Below are 16,359 nucleotides of genomic sequence, written 5' to 3'. Positions count from 1 at the left end.
GGAAATCAATTGTTAACCATCGCGGAAATTGTAAAATGGTAGAGGACTTTTCTTCTCAGTTTAATTTGTTTTGTCCGTAGGTGAAAGATTTATCGTTATTTTTCAAATATCCTGTTTAAATGTGTGTATATGTATATATAGGAAAGTAGAAAGGGAGATACTCTTGCAAATAATTATATATCATAAATTCTAAGCCTTTAAGACATATTTACCTGCTCGCTGTATGTTGACTATACAATCATATGCCCAATCAATTTGTTGTACATATAAAGTAACAGACGGTGAATCTGGTGTTAAACATGTTGTCAAATTTTCCATGAATGTTTCTGCGATCCGTAATTTATAATTTTTTAAATTTATAGGTATCCACCATCTTTCCTGACCGATTGGATTATACATCTGCAACAATCTTCCAGTGTAAGAATCAGTTTCTTCTTGCTCGAACTTTACAGTTTGATAATGCCTATACGTTACCCAAGTTAAGAACTTATCTGATGGTATATAACATTTAAATGCTTCTATAGGTTCTTGCATGGACCAGAAATCAAAAGAAACCGTTGAGCTAAAAGTGCTAAATTAAAAAATTTATTGTCAGGGATCAAAATAATGTATTGTGTACAACGTAAATATGTACTCATTACTTAAGATTACATATTAACTTGTACATATATATGGAATACTGTAATATATTATATTTCAATTTTCTATTTCAGATATATTACAAGTCCTATTATATATTACTATTGGTAATACAATTTGTAAAAATTCAGTTTAATTTCAACACTTTCAGTAGGTAATTTTATACAATAGTTCATTAAGGAATGACACAAAAAATTGTATAAAGTTATAACGAATTTAATGAATTAAACACATGAAGGAAAATGAAGGATAGTTGAAAACGAAAAAGTTAGAACATTATGTGATTACTGATTGAAAAGAAAGATATGTACCTGTAAATGCGAAATCAAGAGATATTCAGAAAAATTGAACCATTACGAAAATTTACGAACAACTTTATAAAATTACAATAACTGTTAAATTTATTATATAAGTATAATATACGACGAAATTATAGTTGACATATTTACTCACTATCTGTTTACATATGTACGAACATTCTTTCGAAACACTTTATCGGTAATTGCACTTTGGAGCATGCGTAAAGCAATTAGTGCTGTAATGGTACATATATATTAATCAATTACAAATTGAATCTTTTGAACAAAATTTGTTTATCTAAGTTTTTTTCTTTAATTTTTTTAATAATATTCGTATGTACAAATATTTAATGAAATATCCTTTAACTGTTCTTACCTTTTAAATAACGAGGAAAACTGAAAAGTGAATCAATTTCCAACAGGTTGGTGATTTGAGGATTCATGTCAAAGTAAGAACCCAAATGAAGAGATTCGTATTGATTCTGCACTATGAGGAAATCCATGATTGTAGAATCATTAAAGATCTAAAAGCAATGTTTCTTAATTACACAAAATGTAAATGTGAAAGTCTATCCTTATTGGGATGGTGTAGCATGTGCTGCCGCTTAATGTTGTGTGCACATGTATGCGCATTCTTGTTAAAATTATTTTACGAAGTTCATAATTCAGTTTAGAAATAAAAAATGAATGTAATTCTTAAAATAAAACACCATACAATTTTAAAAGTTTAAACGATTTAAGTTGAAAAATTTTTAACATTTAATTGAAAAGACTTACGACTCATTTTACATTGTTATTATCATTCCAATTTAAATATTTTGTCTAAATATTTTATTGTTATAAACATCCCCTCAAAAAAGAAAAAAATATACGCTTAGTGCATAAAAAAGATACCGAATATTACATTTTTTAAAATAAAAAACGGATACGAAATAAATGCAGTTAGCCGAGTATTTAATAACGTAAGACACATAAAATATATTGAAAGTGACTAAGCTGGACAAATGGATTATAGTGAAGAAAAAATTTGGCGTGCCCGGGTCACATTAATTACACTTGTATAAATGTATTATCTCATCACAATATTCTTATTATAAATTAAAATATAAAAATAATATTTACATTTGTATATAAGTGTAATTTATATGTATGTATATGTATATATATATAGTGACTAGTTTGTGGGACATGAAAATATACTCACAAATAACAGACGTGATATAAACTATGGAGAAATAATATGTATAAATAATATTGATAATATTTAGATGTGGAAACATTATATAGATAACAAATTTACAAAATTAATAAGTAATTTTAATATCTCTTGTTTGTTGAATTATTGTTTTCATGTATTGTGTATGTCTGTAGAATATTGTGTGTAATAACTTTTTTATAAATTCGTATAGTAAATAATTTCCGTACTATGAAGACACATTGGTCATAGAATATTTTTATCCAACCTGAGCACGGCAAATTTTCTTCACTACAATTTAGTCAACATTTTAGTCACTTTCAAACTATCTGTGTGGCTTGCGTTATGAAATAATTAGCTAATTGCATTTATTTCGTATCCGTCTTTTTTATGAAAAGGAATGTAATATTTGATACCTTTTCTATGCACTTGGCGTAAAGTTTTCCTTCTATTAACAGATTAAGTGGTAGGCTTTTTAAAACATTCCGTGCCAAAAGTGGTAGGCGTCAATTGTGAACTAAAATATACCAAAATTTGGCCCTGGGAGTTTTTTCATGTTCACCAGCTAACTGCGGGGGTAAAACGTAATTGCAATATATATACAAAAATCGCCATTTTCATTCAACGTATTAGTCGCCATGTTGTGTTCGCCATCATATTTTACAAATTTGACGCCAAAATGGAGTTCAGAAGCCCAAAAAACAATAGTATACCAAATTTCAAAAACAATAGTATAGCAAATTCGTTGAATAATATAGAAGTTATTCAAGATGTGCATATATGCTACAATATCACTTTTGGCACGGATTCTTTTTGTGCATATATGCTACAATACCACTTAACCGGTTAAGAAATTTTTCGCATGTGCTGTAAAAAAAGATAGTAAGTGTGTCAGACTTAAATGTTAAGGAATAAAAATGATAGATATACCAAATTAAATTAAATTTATTATATTACGATGTTAATAAATGTAAGAACCTTAACGATGGTTTCTTCTCCAAACAAAGTAGCAAGACCGTCGTGTAACCAGAATTGAGTCCACCAATTATAACTGAATACGTTACTAAACCATTGATATGCTATTTTGGATGCTATTAAACGTGCGACTTCTATTTGGTGCATAATTGAATCTGATTGTTTATCACATATAAGATTGGCTTCTCTAAAAATTATTCCAATTGTTTTAACATGTAAAGATTGTTGCTTACTTTTTGGTTGACGAAACGTTAATTTCTTTTTACAGATTTAAATTTAATTTGTTTATACTGTTGCGTACAAAACGTTTAATATTTTTTTTAATTTTATATAATTTTTAATGGTAAATTAGGACATTAAAAAATGATTATGCATGTAGTTTTATTTTTTTAATTTATCTTAATTTGATACATGCAATATTTTTCAAAATATCATCTTTCTAATTAATTTATACATATATAGAATATTGGATTATGATTTTGGTGACTCCTAATAAAGCACAACAGGTCACATTTGATATACAAGGTGATTCGCATAAAGTGGCAGGCATAATTGTCAATAAAATTTATAAAGACAAATGAAAAAATATTATATAAGTAGATTTTTAGTACGGAGAAACAGATCATGTAGATAAAACCATTAATTTGTGCAAGTTTGAAATCGTTTCATGATTATCTCTACTTTTTCAATAAAAATATGTTTTTTTAATTATTTAATTTTTTAAAATTATTTTAGATATAAATCTATTATGAGGAATTATTAAAATGTCAATAACACATAAAATATTTTACACTTCATGCTAATGTATTTTGTTACGGAATAATGTAAAAAATTCCTCTATGTTATTAATTTTTTCTGATATTTATGTTTCAATATTTTTATGCATTGCTGATAAAAAAAAATTGAATTGTTTTTAGAAATGAATGCAATTGCAAATTCCATATCTACTTTAAAGTACAGATTGTATAAAATTAATAATATCTAGTGTAATAATAGTTCTTAACCCTCCCCGAACCAGGTGGAAAGTCAACATCGTTCATATATGGGTATATATTTAAATATATATGCTACTTTTCATCATAAATATGCTATAATTTAGTATAATTGGCAACAACGCTCTCTACATTTGCACGAAACCGGCAACAGGCGCGCGGTACTTTTCACGAAGTTATAGAAATTCATCTTGCTGGAATATGTCACACCCCACCTGATTCACGGATTAATAATTGTTTCAATAATTGATTTTTTTATAATTAATTGAAGATTTCTCTTTTAAAAATACATATACGTAAAAATTCAAAAGTTTTAAATATTCAATTGATATAAATAATTTTCTCAATTAACAAATTGTTATATATTTAGAACTATGTATTACGTATGAAAGATGAGCCCCCATTTCGATGTGCCGTCTTGTGGAAAATTTGGAATTGCAACATGATCCATTTTTGGAATATTTATCCCACTGAATTCAGATTTTAAGTGCGACGTAATATCGATTATAATTCTTCGTGCACACTCCAATTGGACAGAATACTGTACTGAATAACAGATGCACCACAAAGTAATGTTTTCGTTAATTTTAAGGCCATAATAATCAGTCACAACTATCGCAACTTGTAAAGTGGACATTGGAGGAGTAATATGGAAATTTGTGCGTAATAAATCACTATAACGGTCATAGGTCAGTGACTTTGTTGGCATATTTGATAAAGCTGAATAATAGCGAGGATGTAATATTGAAATATTAAATGTGGCCTTGAAGTGCGGTTCATCCCAACAAGGGAACAATTGTCTCATTCCAATCTTTTGGATGTGTGGATCGAGCAACAGTCTACAACAATTTCATAATAGTTATATTTGCTTTAAATAACATTAAATAATAATATACTTTTTACCATTTAATTTAATTTATATAACAACATCAAAAATTGCTATAAGAGAATGAATTTTAAGAAAATATGAGAAATAATTATATTATAGTGCATATAATGCATATATATATAATTTCAACTATTTAATATTTACTCACGCTGTGCGATTTCCCGTGTAGAAATTTTTGTAGATACCTGTATGGTTTTCTATAAGATTACCGAAGAATTCTATTTTGAATGTATAGAGCCCGGGGTATAATATATAAGATAAAACAAATTCTAAAATATTCGTGTTATAGTTATAACTGTATTTATTCAATACATAAATTATACCGCTATATGTAGTCAAATTTATATTTTGACGACCTATCAAGATATGTAATTGATGCAATCTTATATACTGAGTCGATTCAAGGATATTAATAGTTGTACTGGTTTTTCCATGAAAAACAAATGATCCATAACTACGATCTAAATTGACCGTCGTGTCCAAAATGAAAGCATTCCTATCGGCATATTGATCTTTTGAAACTGTGTAGTCAAGTATCTCTATATGATAGTGCACGGGTGTCACGTTATAAGGTGAACGTGCTTCCTTTGGAACGCTAAAATTGTTTACTTCTTTACTATTGAGAATAATTATTGCTATGATAAATATTACGGTGCTACTTATATGTGCTACGTTCATGTTGCTCCGGTTGCCGTTCTAAATATATACCAGGAAGTTTTTAATAAATTATAGGATACTAATGATGATCAATAAAAAAGCAATGCACATAGCTGGCTGTGATTACAGAGAAAGAGATAGGGAGAGAAAGAGAGAGAGAGAGGGAGGGAGAGAGGGAGGGCGGGAGGTTATCAAAATCGTTATATTGCTGTAATTATAATTATATTAATGCAACACTAAACATTCTTAATTTTAGTAATATTTCCAGCACTGTTGTGTTTATGTTAAAGATATTGTTACATTAACTATAAATTCTAAAACGTTTTTATTTCTTATTTTAACAAACATTTTTTATTGAATATGTACATTGCTTTTTTATTGATATTTTAAAGTCATAGAATGTTTTACGAATAACTACAAAAAATTTTACTTTGTACTATAACATTTTTTTAAGGCAAGTTAATTTTAAGTCATAAAACATGTACGAATATTTTACAAATAGCAAAAGTTATAGTATATTATATTCATAAAGTACCTAACAAAACAGCATTAAAGTGATCATATTTTACTGCTTTAAAGAAATAAAACTTTTATTGAAAACGTTTGAAGAACATAATTTGAAGCTATCATTTAATTCAGTTTTTACGTACATATTCTTAAACACGTAACATATTTTAGCCAAAAGTCAAATAATGTTTTCACAACTTTCTTATTTCAAAAATAATCTATTGTGCACACTACAAATAAAATATTATCCTTTTAGAAACTTACCCTGTGTAATAAAATTGTACTATTAAGATATAATTTCCACTTCTAATTGCTATGTTCATAACAATTATAACGATATGAAATATGGATTGTAATAAAACGTTTTCGATGGCTACTATCTTTCTCTTCCGAGAAGTCACAACAGACTAATATCATCGACAACGACATACATAATAAATACTTACATGATAAATATAAAATGTCATTTAAACCGTTTCTTTTAATGTACACATTCTATATTAGTTGACGTAATGTTAATCGGTTTTCTTTTCAGTGGAATACAAATTTAATGTGTAAGCAATAATACATATAGGCAAAAGTAACTCCATTTCTAAAATTTTTATTTGTGCGCAAAGATGCATGTAGGCAATCGAGCTGTAGGCATTAACACATGTAGGCAATCGACTTGTAGGCAAATAAGATGTAGACAAAAGGGGCTGTAGGCACAATGAGAAAAAAATATGATCAAAATTTTAATACATATTTAGTTCAATACTGTCAACTAAACATTTTCTTACAGTAAATAAATACTTGTTCAGTAAAAAGAATGATTGTTAAATCAAATTAATATTTCTTGTATCAAATAAATATATCTTTATATTTAATAAATATTTAGTTGGCAGTTTTTAATTAAATATTTATTAAAATTGATTAAATTTTTTCTCAGTACAATAAATATGTAGGCAAAAGGAGCCCTCTCCATATGTACAATACAATAAACCAGGGAGTCTTTCCGTTTTGGGCATTTATGTTAATTTTTCGAATGTCGATTAACTGCTTCTTCCGTTGCTTCGAAGATGCAATTTTCATGTTTGCCGTATGGCTAATCAGACATCGTAAAGACGCCGCAACACCAACTCTGCGGCGTCTGTGATTCGTACATTGGATTTTATTGTAATTTCTATTTTAATCTGTTGTTATCAAGGATCCGGATGCTCTAATTAAAAAAAATGGATGTTATATTTTTCTAGAGTGATCAATGAGAATGAATTGGAACTAAATGGTTATTATTTTGCAACAATTGGGACGAACGAAATTATCAAACGCCATTTTGTAGAGAAAACTTTCCAATTTTATTACCACATTTACGAAAAATATACGTAATTATTTAACAATTAAAACATAAAAAAAGCATTAATATGCTTGTAATAATGAAATAATGGTATGTGTTTTAAAATGTTGTCCATCGGAATCTAAATGAAATTAAATAAAGAATCTTCAAGAAAAATTATTAAATTCTTTACCAATACACAAGGAAAAGAGAATTAGTCAAGGAATTCTATTTTATGCAAAATGGCGCGAACCATGCCGTATACGCATGCATATTTTTGGTCCTATTTTTGTAATGTTTCTATTGTTAACTGATTACACATTTTAAATTTATTTTGAGCTATAATGAAACAATAATGCTAATAATATGAAATACTAACAATAAGTGAATATAATACAAGAACGTTAATAATATTAATAACATAGAATGATTAATAATATTTAATTAAATGAAGAAAGACTAAAGACAGAAAATGTAGATGCAAGTAAATACCTAATGAACGCTGTATAACATCAGAATGAAAAGTAAAAACTAGCAAAATTTATGTAATGAAATATTCAAGGTTAAACTTAAAACATTTAATTACAGTAGTATGTCACGTTATTTTCAGCTGATTTGAATCACAGGAAAACGTATAATAAGAACTCAAATTAACTTAAGGAACATTTACAAACTCAAAATGTTCTATATGTCTTTTAATTTCAGACTGACGTGTTCGTATCTTTTGTTGAATACTTGGAATTTGATTCTTACTTATGTAGGTCACATTCTTCAGTTCATCGGGAAGCTGAAACAAATACATTTTACAATTAAGAGACGAAAGCCTTGAACGGTTAAGGTAGATTTTTAGTGATTTAAAATTTAAATAAATATTTCGGTGTGAATTTTTGTAAGGAAAAGATTGCTAACATTGCAATCTTTCTAAAGCTTTATAATTAGTATTTGCCTGGGTAATCCTTCCACCCCCCTAAGAATTACGCGTATGTATAGAGAATATCATTATCTTAAAACAGTAAAAGTTTCAAAAAAATCTTAAGAAAAGTCATTTTTAAGTAATGTGTTTGCGATACAACTACCTAAAACTGAAAATTAAATTCAGTGCAATTTGCAGAATATGTGTATAAATACACGCTAAATTATTTAAAGACAGCTTTATCATTTCATAGTTGTTATGTACTTACATTACGGTCTAAAAAAATACTTTCTTGAATATTAGAATAAACATTATTCTAAAGAATTAAAAAAAGACAAAGAGAGCAGTGTCTTGTAGGAACATATACATTATATTACGGACATTAGTTATTAATAAGAATTTTTAAAGAAAGCTAATAAATAAAACGAATATGAAATTTGAATTAAATTTACTTGCCTGTTTCAGAATTGCTATGGAATACACATAATTAATAATATCTGTTAGTGCTGTTAACGTATTGATTTCTCTATAAAATCAATTCAGACAATTATAAATTTATATAATAACTTATTATTATTAAATGAAGTATATCTATATTTATATAAAAAACAGCTCTCACTTTGGTTTTATTTTCCCCAAGTTCCCTAATATCTTCCGAAGTATGTTGTAGTTATTAGCATGCTTACTGACAACTGAATGAAAAATGTTTATAGAAGAACGAATAACGGCAACATCTTCCCTTTCATTTTGTGAAAATCGATTTAAAAATAAATTTTGCAGATGTACTGTAATGATCCAATCAGTTTCACAACAAGCTAAGAATGGTAACAGATCGTGGTCAGGTTTTCTCAACCACATATCTCTTACCTCGAACCACACGGAATGTTCATTAAAATAGCATAATATGAAACCTCTGCAATATGTCCAGTGCTTCCACTCTGCTGAAACTCTACGATTTTTAAAAAAGAATAAATATACATAGTATATACATTAAAAAATGTTGCTTATTTATCTTAACAGACAGTTTGTTAAGGCGTGAATTACAAAAAGTTTCGTTTACCCACAGAATCTTACAGCAACATTGCTACAACATGTTCAACATTACAGCAATATTGCTAGTATGTTTATACAGTGTTGATGCAATATTGCTGGCTTATTTTGTGCTGTATGAGTAAATATGTTTTATATTTATAAAAAAGTATTACGGTTCTATTTCAGGATTCTGAAGATGGTCTTCTAACGTATCTTTGGCCCTTTTTGCGCACTGAATATGTTTGAGCGCACAAGACCATTTTAATATTTCTTGTTTGAAAGATTCAGTAAAGCCATTTTCCTTTATGTGTTTATCAAATAGTATTGCCATTAGTGGCTTATTCAGTAATTCTCTTAATTTTGCCTAAATGACATAAACTTTATGTTCATCCATTATAATAAGATACGTTATCCTAGATAGCGCAGATGATCGTTACGAATTCAAAAAGGATTCACATTTCAACATTTTTTCTATAATAATTTGTCAGAAATAAATTTGCAAAAAATCAATTATCTGCAAGCAGTACGCAGCACGGCCGATAAATACAATTAAGTAGCGAAATTCAATTCAAATAAAAACCATACAAAGTAGAAAAAGAGCCTAAATTATGAAACTTTTTACCCAATATATTTGAATAAAATGAATTTTTGAATGTGATTTCCCAAAATAAAGTTTCTATGATGAAAGTAAGCGTTTCGATATATATCTAGAAGTATATCGATCATATAACTTATTCCTAGGGCGGAAACGTGAAAAGTGAACATTTTTTATATGTTTGTGTCCATATGTACGAGGGTGAATCAAATATTAACCGGAATTCTTTTTTAATATTTATTTATTTATAAAACAATACAAAAATACTATTGATTATTTTTCTACATAGTCTCCTTCACGCTCTACACATTTTTCCCAGCGGTTTGGAAGCTTGTTAATTCCTTGCTCGTAGAAACTTTGAGGTTGAGTCACCAACCAATTGCGCACGAATTCCTCAACATCTTGATCGTTGTCAAATCGCAATCCTCCAAGAGCATCTTTCATGGGCGCAAACAAATGATAGTCACAGGGTGACAAATCTGGGCTGTATGGAGGATGCTCAAGGGTTTCCCAATGCATATCCTCCAGTTTTTGTTTCGTTTCCCCCGCCGTATGTGGCCTGGCATTGTCATGAAGAAGGATGACGTTTCTGATGGGGACACCGCGTCTTTTGCTTCTGTAAGCGGCTTTTGCTGCCTCCAACAGCTGGCAGTAGTAGGCAGCGTTAACCGTACGTCGGTCATGTAGGAAATCAATGAGCAACACTCCTCTGTAGTCGAAAAAGACGGTCGCGAGGACCTTACCGGCTGAGAGACGGGTTTTGGCTTTCACAGGACCGGCTTCGTCTTTCCTTCGCCATTCTTTACTCGCCATCTTGGACTCGGGAGTGTAATGATGCACCCATGTTTCATCACATGTCACGATATGCCTCAAAAAAGTCTCTCCCTCCCGCTGAAATCGATTCAGATGTCTCTTACTGATTTGCAGTCGGATGTTTTTTTGATCTTCGTTCAACAACTTTGGGACCCATCGGGCACAGATTTTTTTGAAACCAAGATGATTTTTAATGATTGTTTGAGCACTTCCATAGCTAATGCCCACCTGTAAAGCGATTTCATGAATAGTGAGCCGCCTGTCACCTTCAATAAGGTCACAAACTGCACCAATGTTGTCCCCAGAGACGCTTGATCTTGGACGTCGATTATGACTCACATTTTCCACACTTTCTCGTCCACTCTTAAACTTTTTGGCCCAATCAAACACTTGAGTTTTAGACAGAGTATCATCCCCATACTGAACCTTCAATCGAGTCAAAATTTCGCACGGTTTAACGCCTTCCTTAGTTAAAAACTTTATTATAACCCGTTGTGCAACGGACGCTGGAACCTGTTGCTCACTCATAGCTGTACTGGCGAATTGACTGAGTCAAACAGCTCACCAAGCGTTTTCCCCACTCCTGATACACTACACTACAAGAACCTACACTGTGAGAGCGCTCGTGGTTGGCTAAGAAAAGTATTTGTAAAATTCCGGTTTATATTTGATCCACCCTCGTATATGTATACATATATACATTCAAATTTTCACTTTTCAAGTTTCCACCCTAGGAAAAAGTTTCACGTTTCCGCTCTAGAAAGAAAGTTAGATAATTGATATCCTGTACCAAAAATTTGTAGTGTATTTCCTAACATGATTCATATTTTCAGTATTGGTAGTCCTGTAATCGATAAAGGATTGAAATGGATTCAGATTTTTAGAAATATGCATTCGCGTACGTTAAAACGAATCCTATTCAATCAGGAATGCATTTTTATTTCTTTATAAGAATTGCATGAAAACACATTTTTATGCCTTCCAATCTAAAAATAATATCGGCTTTTTCTGTGCATCGTGAATACTGTTTAATTCAAAATTCTAAATACAAAATTCAATCCTTTAATCCAAATGTATTCAATTGAATTTAATTGAATCCAGTTGAATTTGTATTAAATCCAACTTAATCCAAAAAGAGGTTTTCTGTATGTAAAATATAAGCATTAGGATAGATAAAATTTTAATCCATTTTAATCCTTTCTTGTTTACCGGGAGTGCATATCTGAACTCAACGTAAATGAGATATATTTTGTCAATAGGTTTTTGTGTATTTACATTAAATATTAATTTCAGGGACATAATATTCTCGAGAGTTATGTAATTGTGTTTTTTTACAGTACTATCTAAAAACTATTTCGATTTTATTGCGAAATCTTATAAACTATAACTTTTATATACCTGAAAAGAGAGACAAAGAATTAACGTTTTTAAAACAAAAATGGGACGCATGAACGCTTTTCATAATTAGACATTTTACAAAAATTAATTTTTTGGATTTTCTATTCTCTCTCTGTATGATATGTGTACACGTCTTAATATTTTTTAGACAATTGGTATCTTGAAGTTACTAGATACGCATATAACAAATTGTTTAACGTGCACAATACTAACAAAAACAGAATCATTGTATTTTAATTTCTCATACTTAATTTCGAAATAAAACTAATAAATTGCCGTCTGATCCATTAAGTAAGCAGTTTATTTTTACAAAATTATTTATCAATTATCGACCTAAAAGCATAATTTATGTTTAATGCTTATTAAAGATAATTTCCTGTTCATTATTTAAATATTGCATTTTTTGGATATTGAAAAAATTCAATATCCAAAAAATGCAATATTTAGAACATAAAAGCGTAACAATACTTTGTTCTTCCGTTACTCAGTTCTTTTTGCCTTACTTCATTTCAATTTGAGGTAATAAATAAACGTAATTGAATGTTTTTATTAACATAATCATGCTACTATCCGAAATTGCTCAACAGTTGTTGGCATAAAAAGTAAAAACAATATGTTTTCGCACTTTTGCTATTAACTGATTTTTTTCGTTAAATATAATCTGAAAAAACTCGGCAGATCGCGTAAAGATACATGGCTGGTCTCGCGCTAACAACACGCTGCGCGTGCTCTTATCGCGAGACACTACTATATCACTAAATACGTACTGATCGTTATACCTTAATATCGTCGATGAACTTAATTTCGTCTTTTGAAAATGGAAATATAGTGGACATATATTCGAACACTTTAATCATTGGATACCATACTACATAATTTGTCTCTTGTGATAAGAATTGCGTGAGGTTCCAAAATATAGATACATCGAGCTGATTTTCCATCATCAAATGAAATGCGTCATCAATAATTTTAGCACGATTGATGACACTAATTCCTTCATATTCTCCAGCTGTTGAATTTAAATAATTTGCAATTGCGTTCCAGCCTTTTAAATTATATTTGACACGATAATATCCTATTCATGGAAAAAAATGTTATCGTATGTATTATAAAGATTTATCGTTCTGTATTATGTGGATTTTATGAGTTTGATGATAAGAGAAATACTATTTTCATTTTTTTTCTTCTATCTTATGTTAAGAGGATCCTGAAATGAATCTGTTCTATCAATTTCTTTAAATAAGTACTTTTCTAACTGCCATTACAGATTAGAAAATACATCTCCATAATTAAAGTATAAACGATAATGTAGCTCAAATCGGTCGATCATACGCCACAAACGAAAAAAAGTTAGGAAATTACAGCTTTGTTATCGACTTTTAACATCGACTCGAAATAATATTCGCTTTATATACGTGTTTTATACTTCGTACCCATAAAACAATCTTGATTCGGGCTAGAGATTACATGAACATTCAATGTTGAGTACTTAGTATTAGGTTTAGGTACATAATACAAAAGATTAGTTAGTTAGAACATTCCCAGATAGCTAAGTCTGTAGAAAGCAGATTTTTTAAATGTCTCCTACATACTATGCCAACAAAATATCAACAGAATTGTTACAAAATTAGATGTATATAATACTGTTGACGACTGCTGGAAGAAATGTAACGGAATCTGCAAGCAGGAGTAAATGGCAGAGACTGGAGAAAGAAACAGAGCAGATTTATGGTTTAATCTGATAGTGTATTGTCTATAGAAACCAAGCAGATCCTTTCGATGTCACCTAGAACTAGACTATCAGAAGATCCTACTCTGACACATCTTGACAGCAGATTTTTGACAGAAACGCAGCAGATTCTGCTGACATCTGACGTGTCAGAGCAGGATCTGCATGGTTTCGGTGACAGTCTACGGTCAGATACTTTCGACGGGATCGGGTCAGTTTCTGCGAACAATTTGCTTTCACTTTATGTCGACAGGCGACGTTAACAAAACACAAGCTTTATGCGGACGCAGTTGGTGGTAGACTGCCGTCATTTTCTGATCGAACCTGCTCACTGTCTGCTAGAAGACTGCAGACATTTTGCTATCTGGGTTTTACGTATGTGTGAGTGTGACATTGATGTAGTAATATATAAAGATAGATTGATGTGTCGTATTTTATCGAAACAAGAGCTATCACATCGGAGTTCAGGGTTTATTTTAGGATCTCTCTCTTTGTTAACAAAAATTCGAAGATTTGTTAAAAAAAATTCTACATTTTTCTATGGAAATAAATTTTTGCGAATTATTGCAATTCTATGTTTTTTAGGGTGTTCATTATAAAGCTGATGTTAGATTTAAAAAATTTAAAATAATAGATCCAACATGTCCTCCACACCCATCAATTTGTCTGAATAAATGTAAATCGAATTCACGATATAATAGGATTTTAAACTCTAAACAGAAAGGTAAAGGCCTAAACTTTAACATCATCTGCCGTCATTTTCTGCTCGAACCTGCTGACTGTCTGCTAGAAGACTGCAGACATTTTGCTATCTGGGTTTTTACGTATGTGTGTGTGACATTCATGTAGTAATATATAAAGATATATTGACGTGTCGTATTTTATCGATACAAGAGCGATCACATCGGAGTTCAGGCTTTATTTTAGGATCCCTTTAACCCTTTGTTAACAAAAATTCGAAGATTTGTTAAAAAAAATTCAACATTTTTCTATGGAAATAAATTTTTGCGAATTATTGCAATTCTATGTTTTTTAGGTTGCTGATTATAAAGCTGATGTTGGATTTAAAAAATTTGAAATAATAGATCCAACATGTCCTCCACATGCATCAATTTATCTGAATAAATATAAATCAAATTCACGATATAGAAGGATTTTAAACTGTAAACAGAAAGGTAAAGGCCTAAACTTTAACATCAGAACTTCCCAAAGCTGATGTAATAATACACTAATAATTGGTTTATGCATTAAGTATAACTTTATGAATATATGTACATATATATATACTGCCGTAAATACGTTTTAGGAGGAATTGGGGAGTTTCAACCTCTTCTTTCTTGAAAACTTTAAGCAACAGACAATTTTTAAGGTCATACGTATTCAGCACAACCTATTCGCTAAAGAACGACCTTTCATCACTATAATAGGCGCGAACGCGGACCTCACCGCGCTGGATGAGGCGCGCCTTCACGCCTATTATTACACTATGCTACAAATTCTCATACTTTTATTCCTATCCTGTCGCGCGCTTGCATTTGGCGGTATAGACTTGACGAATTTATCTATTTTCGTAAGTTAATAATCATCGCGGAAATCAATTGTTAACCATCGCGGAAATTGTAAAATGGTAGAGGACTTTTCTTTTCAGTTTAGCTCGTTTTGCCTTTAGGCGAAATATTTATCGTTATTTTTCAAATATCCTGTATATATATGTGTATATGTATGTACAGGAAAGTAGAAAGGTAGATTCTCTTGCAAATAATTATATACCATAAATTCTAAACCTTTAAGACATATTTACCTGCTCGCTGTATATTGACTATCCAATCATATGCCCAATCAATTTGTTGCACATATAAAGTAACAGATGGTGAATCTGGTGTTAAACATGTTGTGAAATTTTTCGTGAGCAATGTTTCTGTGATCCGTAATTTATAATTTTTTAAATTTATAAGTATCCACCATCTTCCCTGACCGATTGGATTATACTTCTGCGACATAATGTTTCTGCGATCCGTAATTTATAATTTTTTAAATTTATAAGTATCCACCATCTTCCCTGACCGATTGGATTATACTTCTGCGACAATCTTCCCGTGTAAGAATCAGCTTCTGCTTGCTCCATGGTTACAATTTGATAATGCCTGTACGTTATCCAAGTTAAGAACTTATCTGATGGTATATAACATTTAAATGCTTCTATAGGTTCTTGCATGGACCAGAAATCAAAAGAAACCATTGAGCTAAAAGTGCTAAATTAAAAAATTTATTGTGAGTGATCAAAATAATGCATTGTGTACAACGTAAATATGTAGGGGAAAGTTGCTGAATGCGTACTGGTCACCTAAATCGTACCTCTTCGATATTTCATATTATTACGTAATATAAGCAACATTTAATGACAAAAATATGAA

At 30.2% G+C, this 16,359-nt stretch overlaps 1 protein-coding gene across 1 annotated transcript in view; it reads right to left on the bottom strand.

Annotated features, from left to right (window-relative positions):
- Window positions 1-212: 212 nt before the first annotated feature.
- LOC108764201 (aminopeptidase N) overlaps window positions 213-16,359 on the bottom strand; it is a gene marked incomplete at its 3' end in the record, with an annotated part of 21,426 nt that continues 5,279 nt past the window's right edge. Inside the window, exons 6-13 of the mRNA XM_018512309.1 lie at window positions 16,024-16,188; window positions 15,747-15,952; window positions 12,996-13,291; window positions 9,584-9,774; window positions 3,112-3,295; window positions 1,315-1,462; window positions 1,093-1,174; window positions 213-562 (exon numbers count right to left, since the gene is read on the bottom strand). Coding sequence (XP_018367811.1) covers window positions 213-562; window positions 1,093-1,174; window positions 1,315-1,462; window positions 3,112-3,295; window positions 9,584-9,774; window positions 12,996-13,291; window positions 15,747-15,952; window positions 16,024-16,188 — 1,622 coding nt within the window. The remainder of the gene's footprint in view (window positions 563-1,092; window positions 1,175-1,314; window positions 1,463-3,111; window positions 3,296-9,583; window positions 9,775-12,995; window positions 13,292-15,746; window positions 15,953-16,023; window positions 16,189-16,359) is intronic.

This window comes from Trachymyrmex cornetzi, unplaced genomic scaffold, assembly GCF_001594075.2.
Source record: "Trachymyrmex cornetzi isolate Tcor2-1 unplaced genomic scaffold, Tcor1.1 scaffold1124, whole genome shotgun sequence".
NCBI lineage: Eukaryota > Metazoa > Arthropoda > Insecta > Hymenoptera > Formicidae > Trachymyrmex > Trachymyrmex cornetzi.
This window is presented reverse-complemented; position numbering and strand designations above follow the sequence as displayed.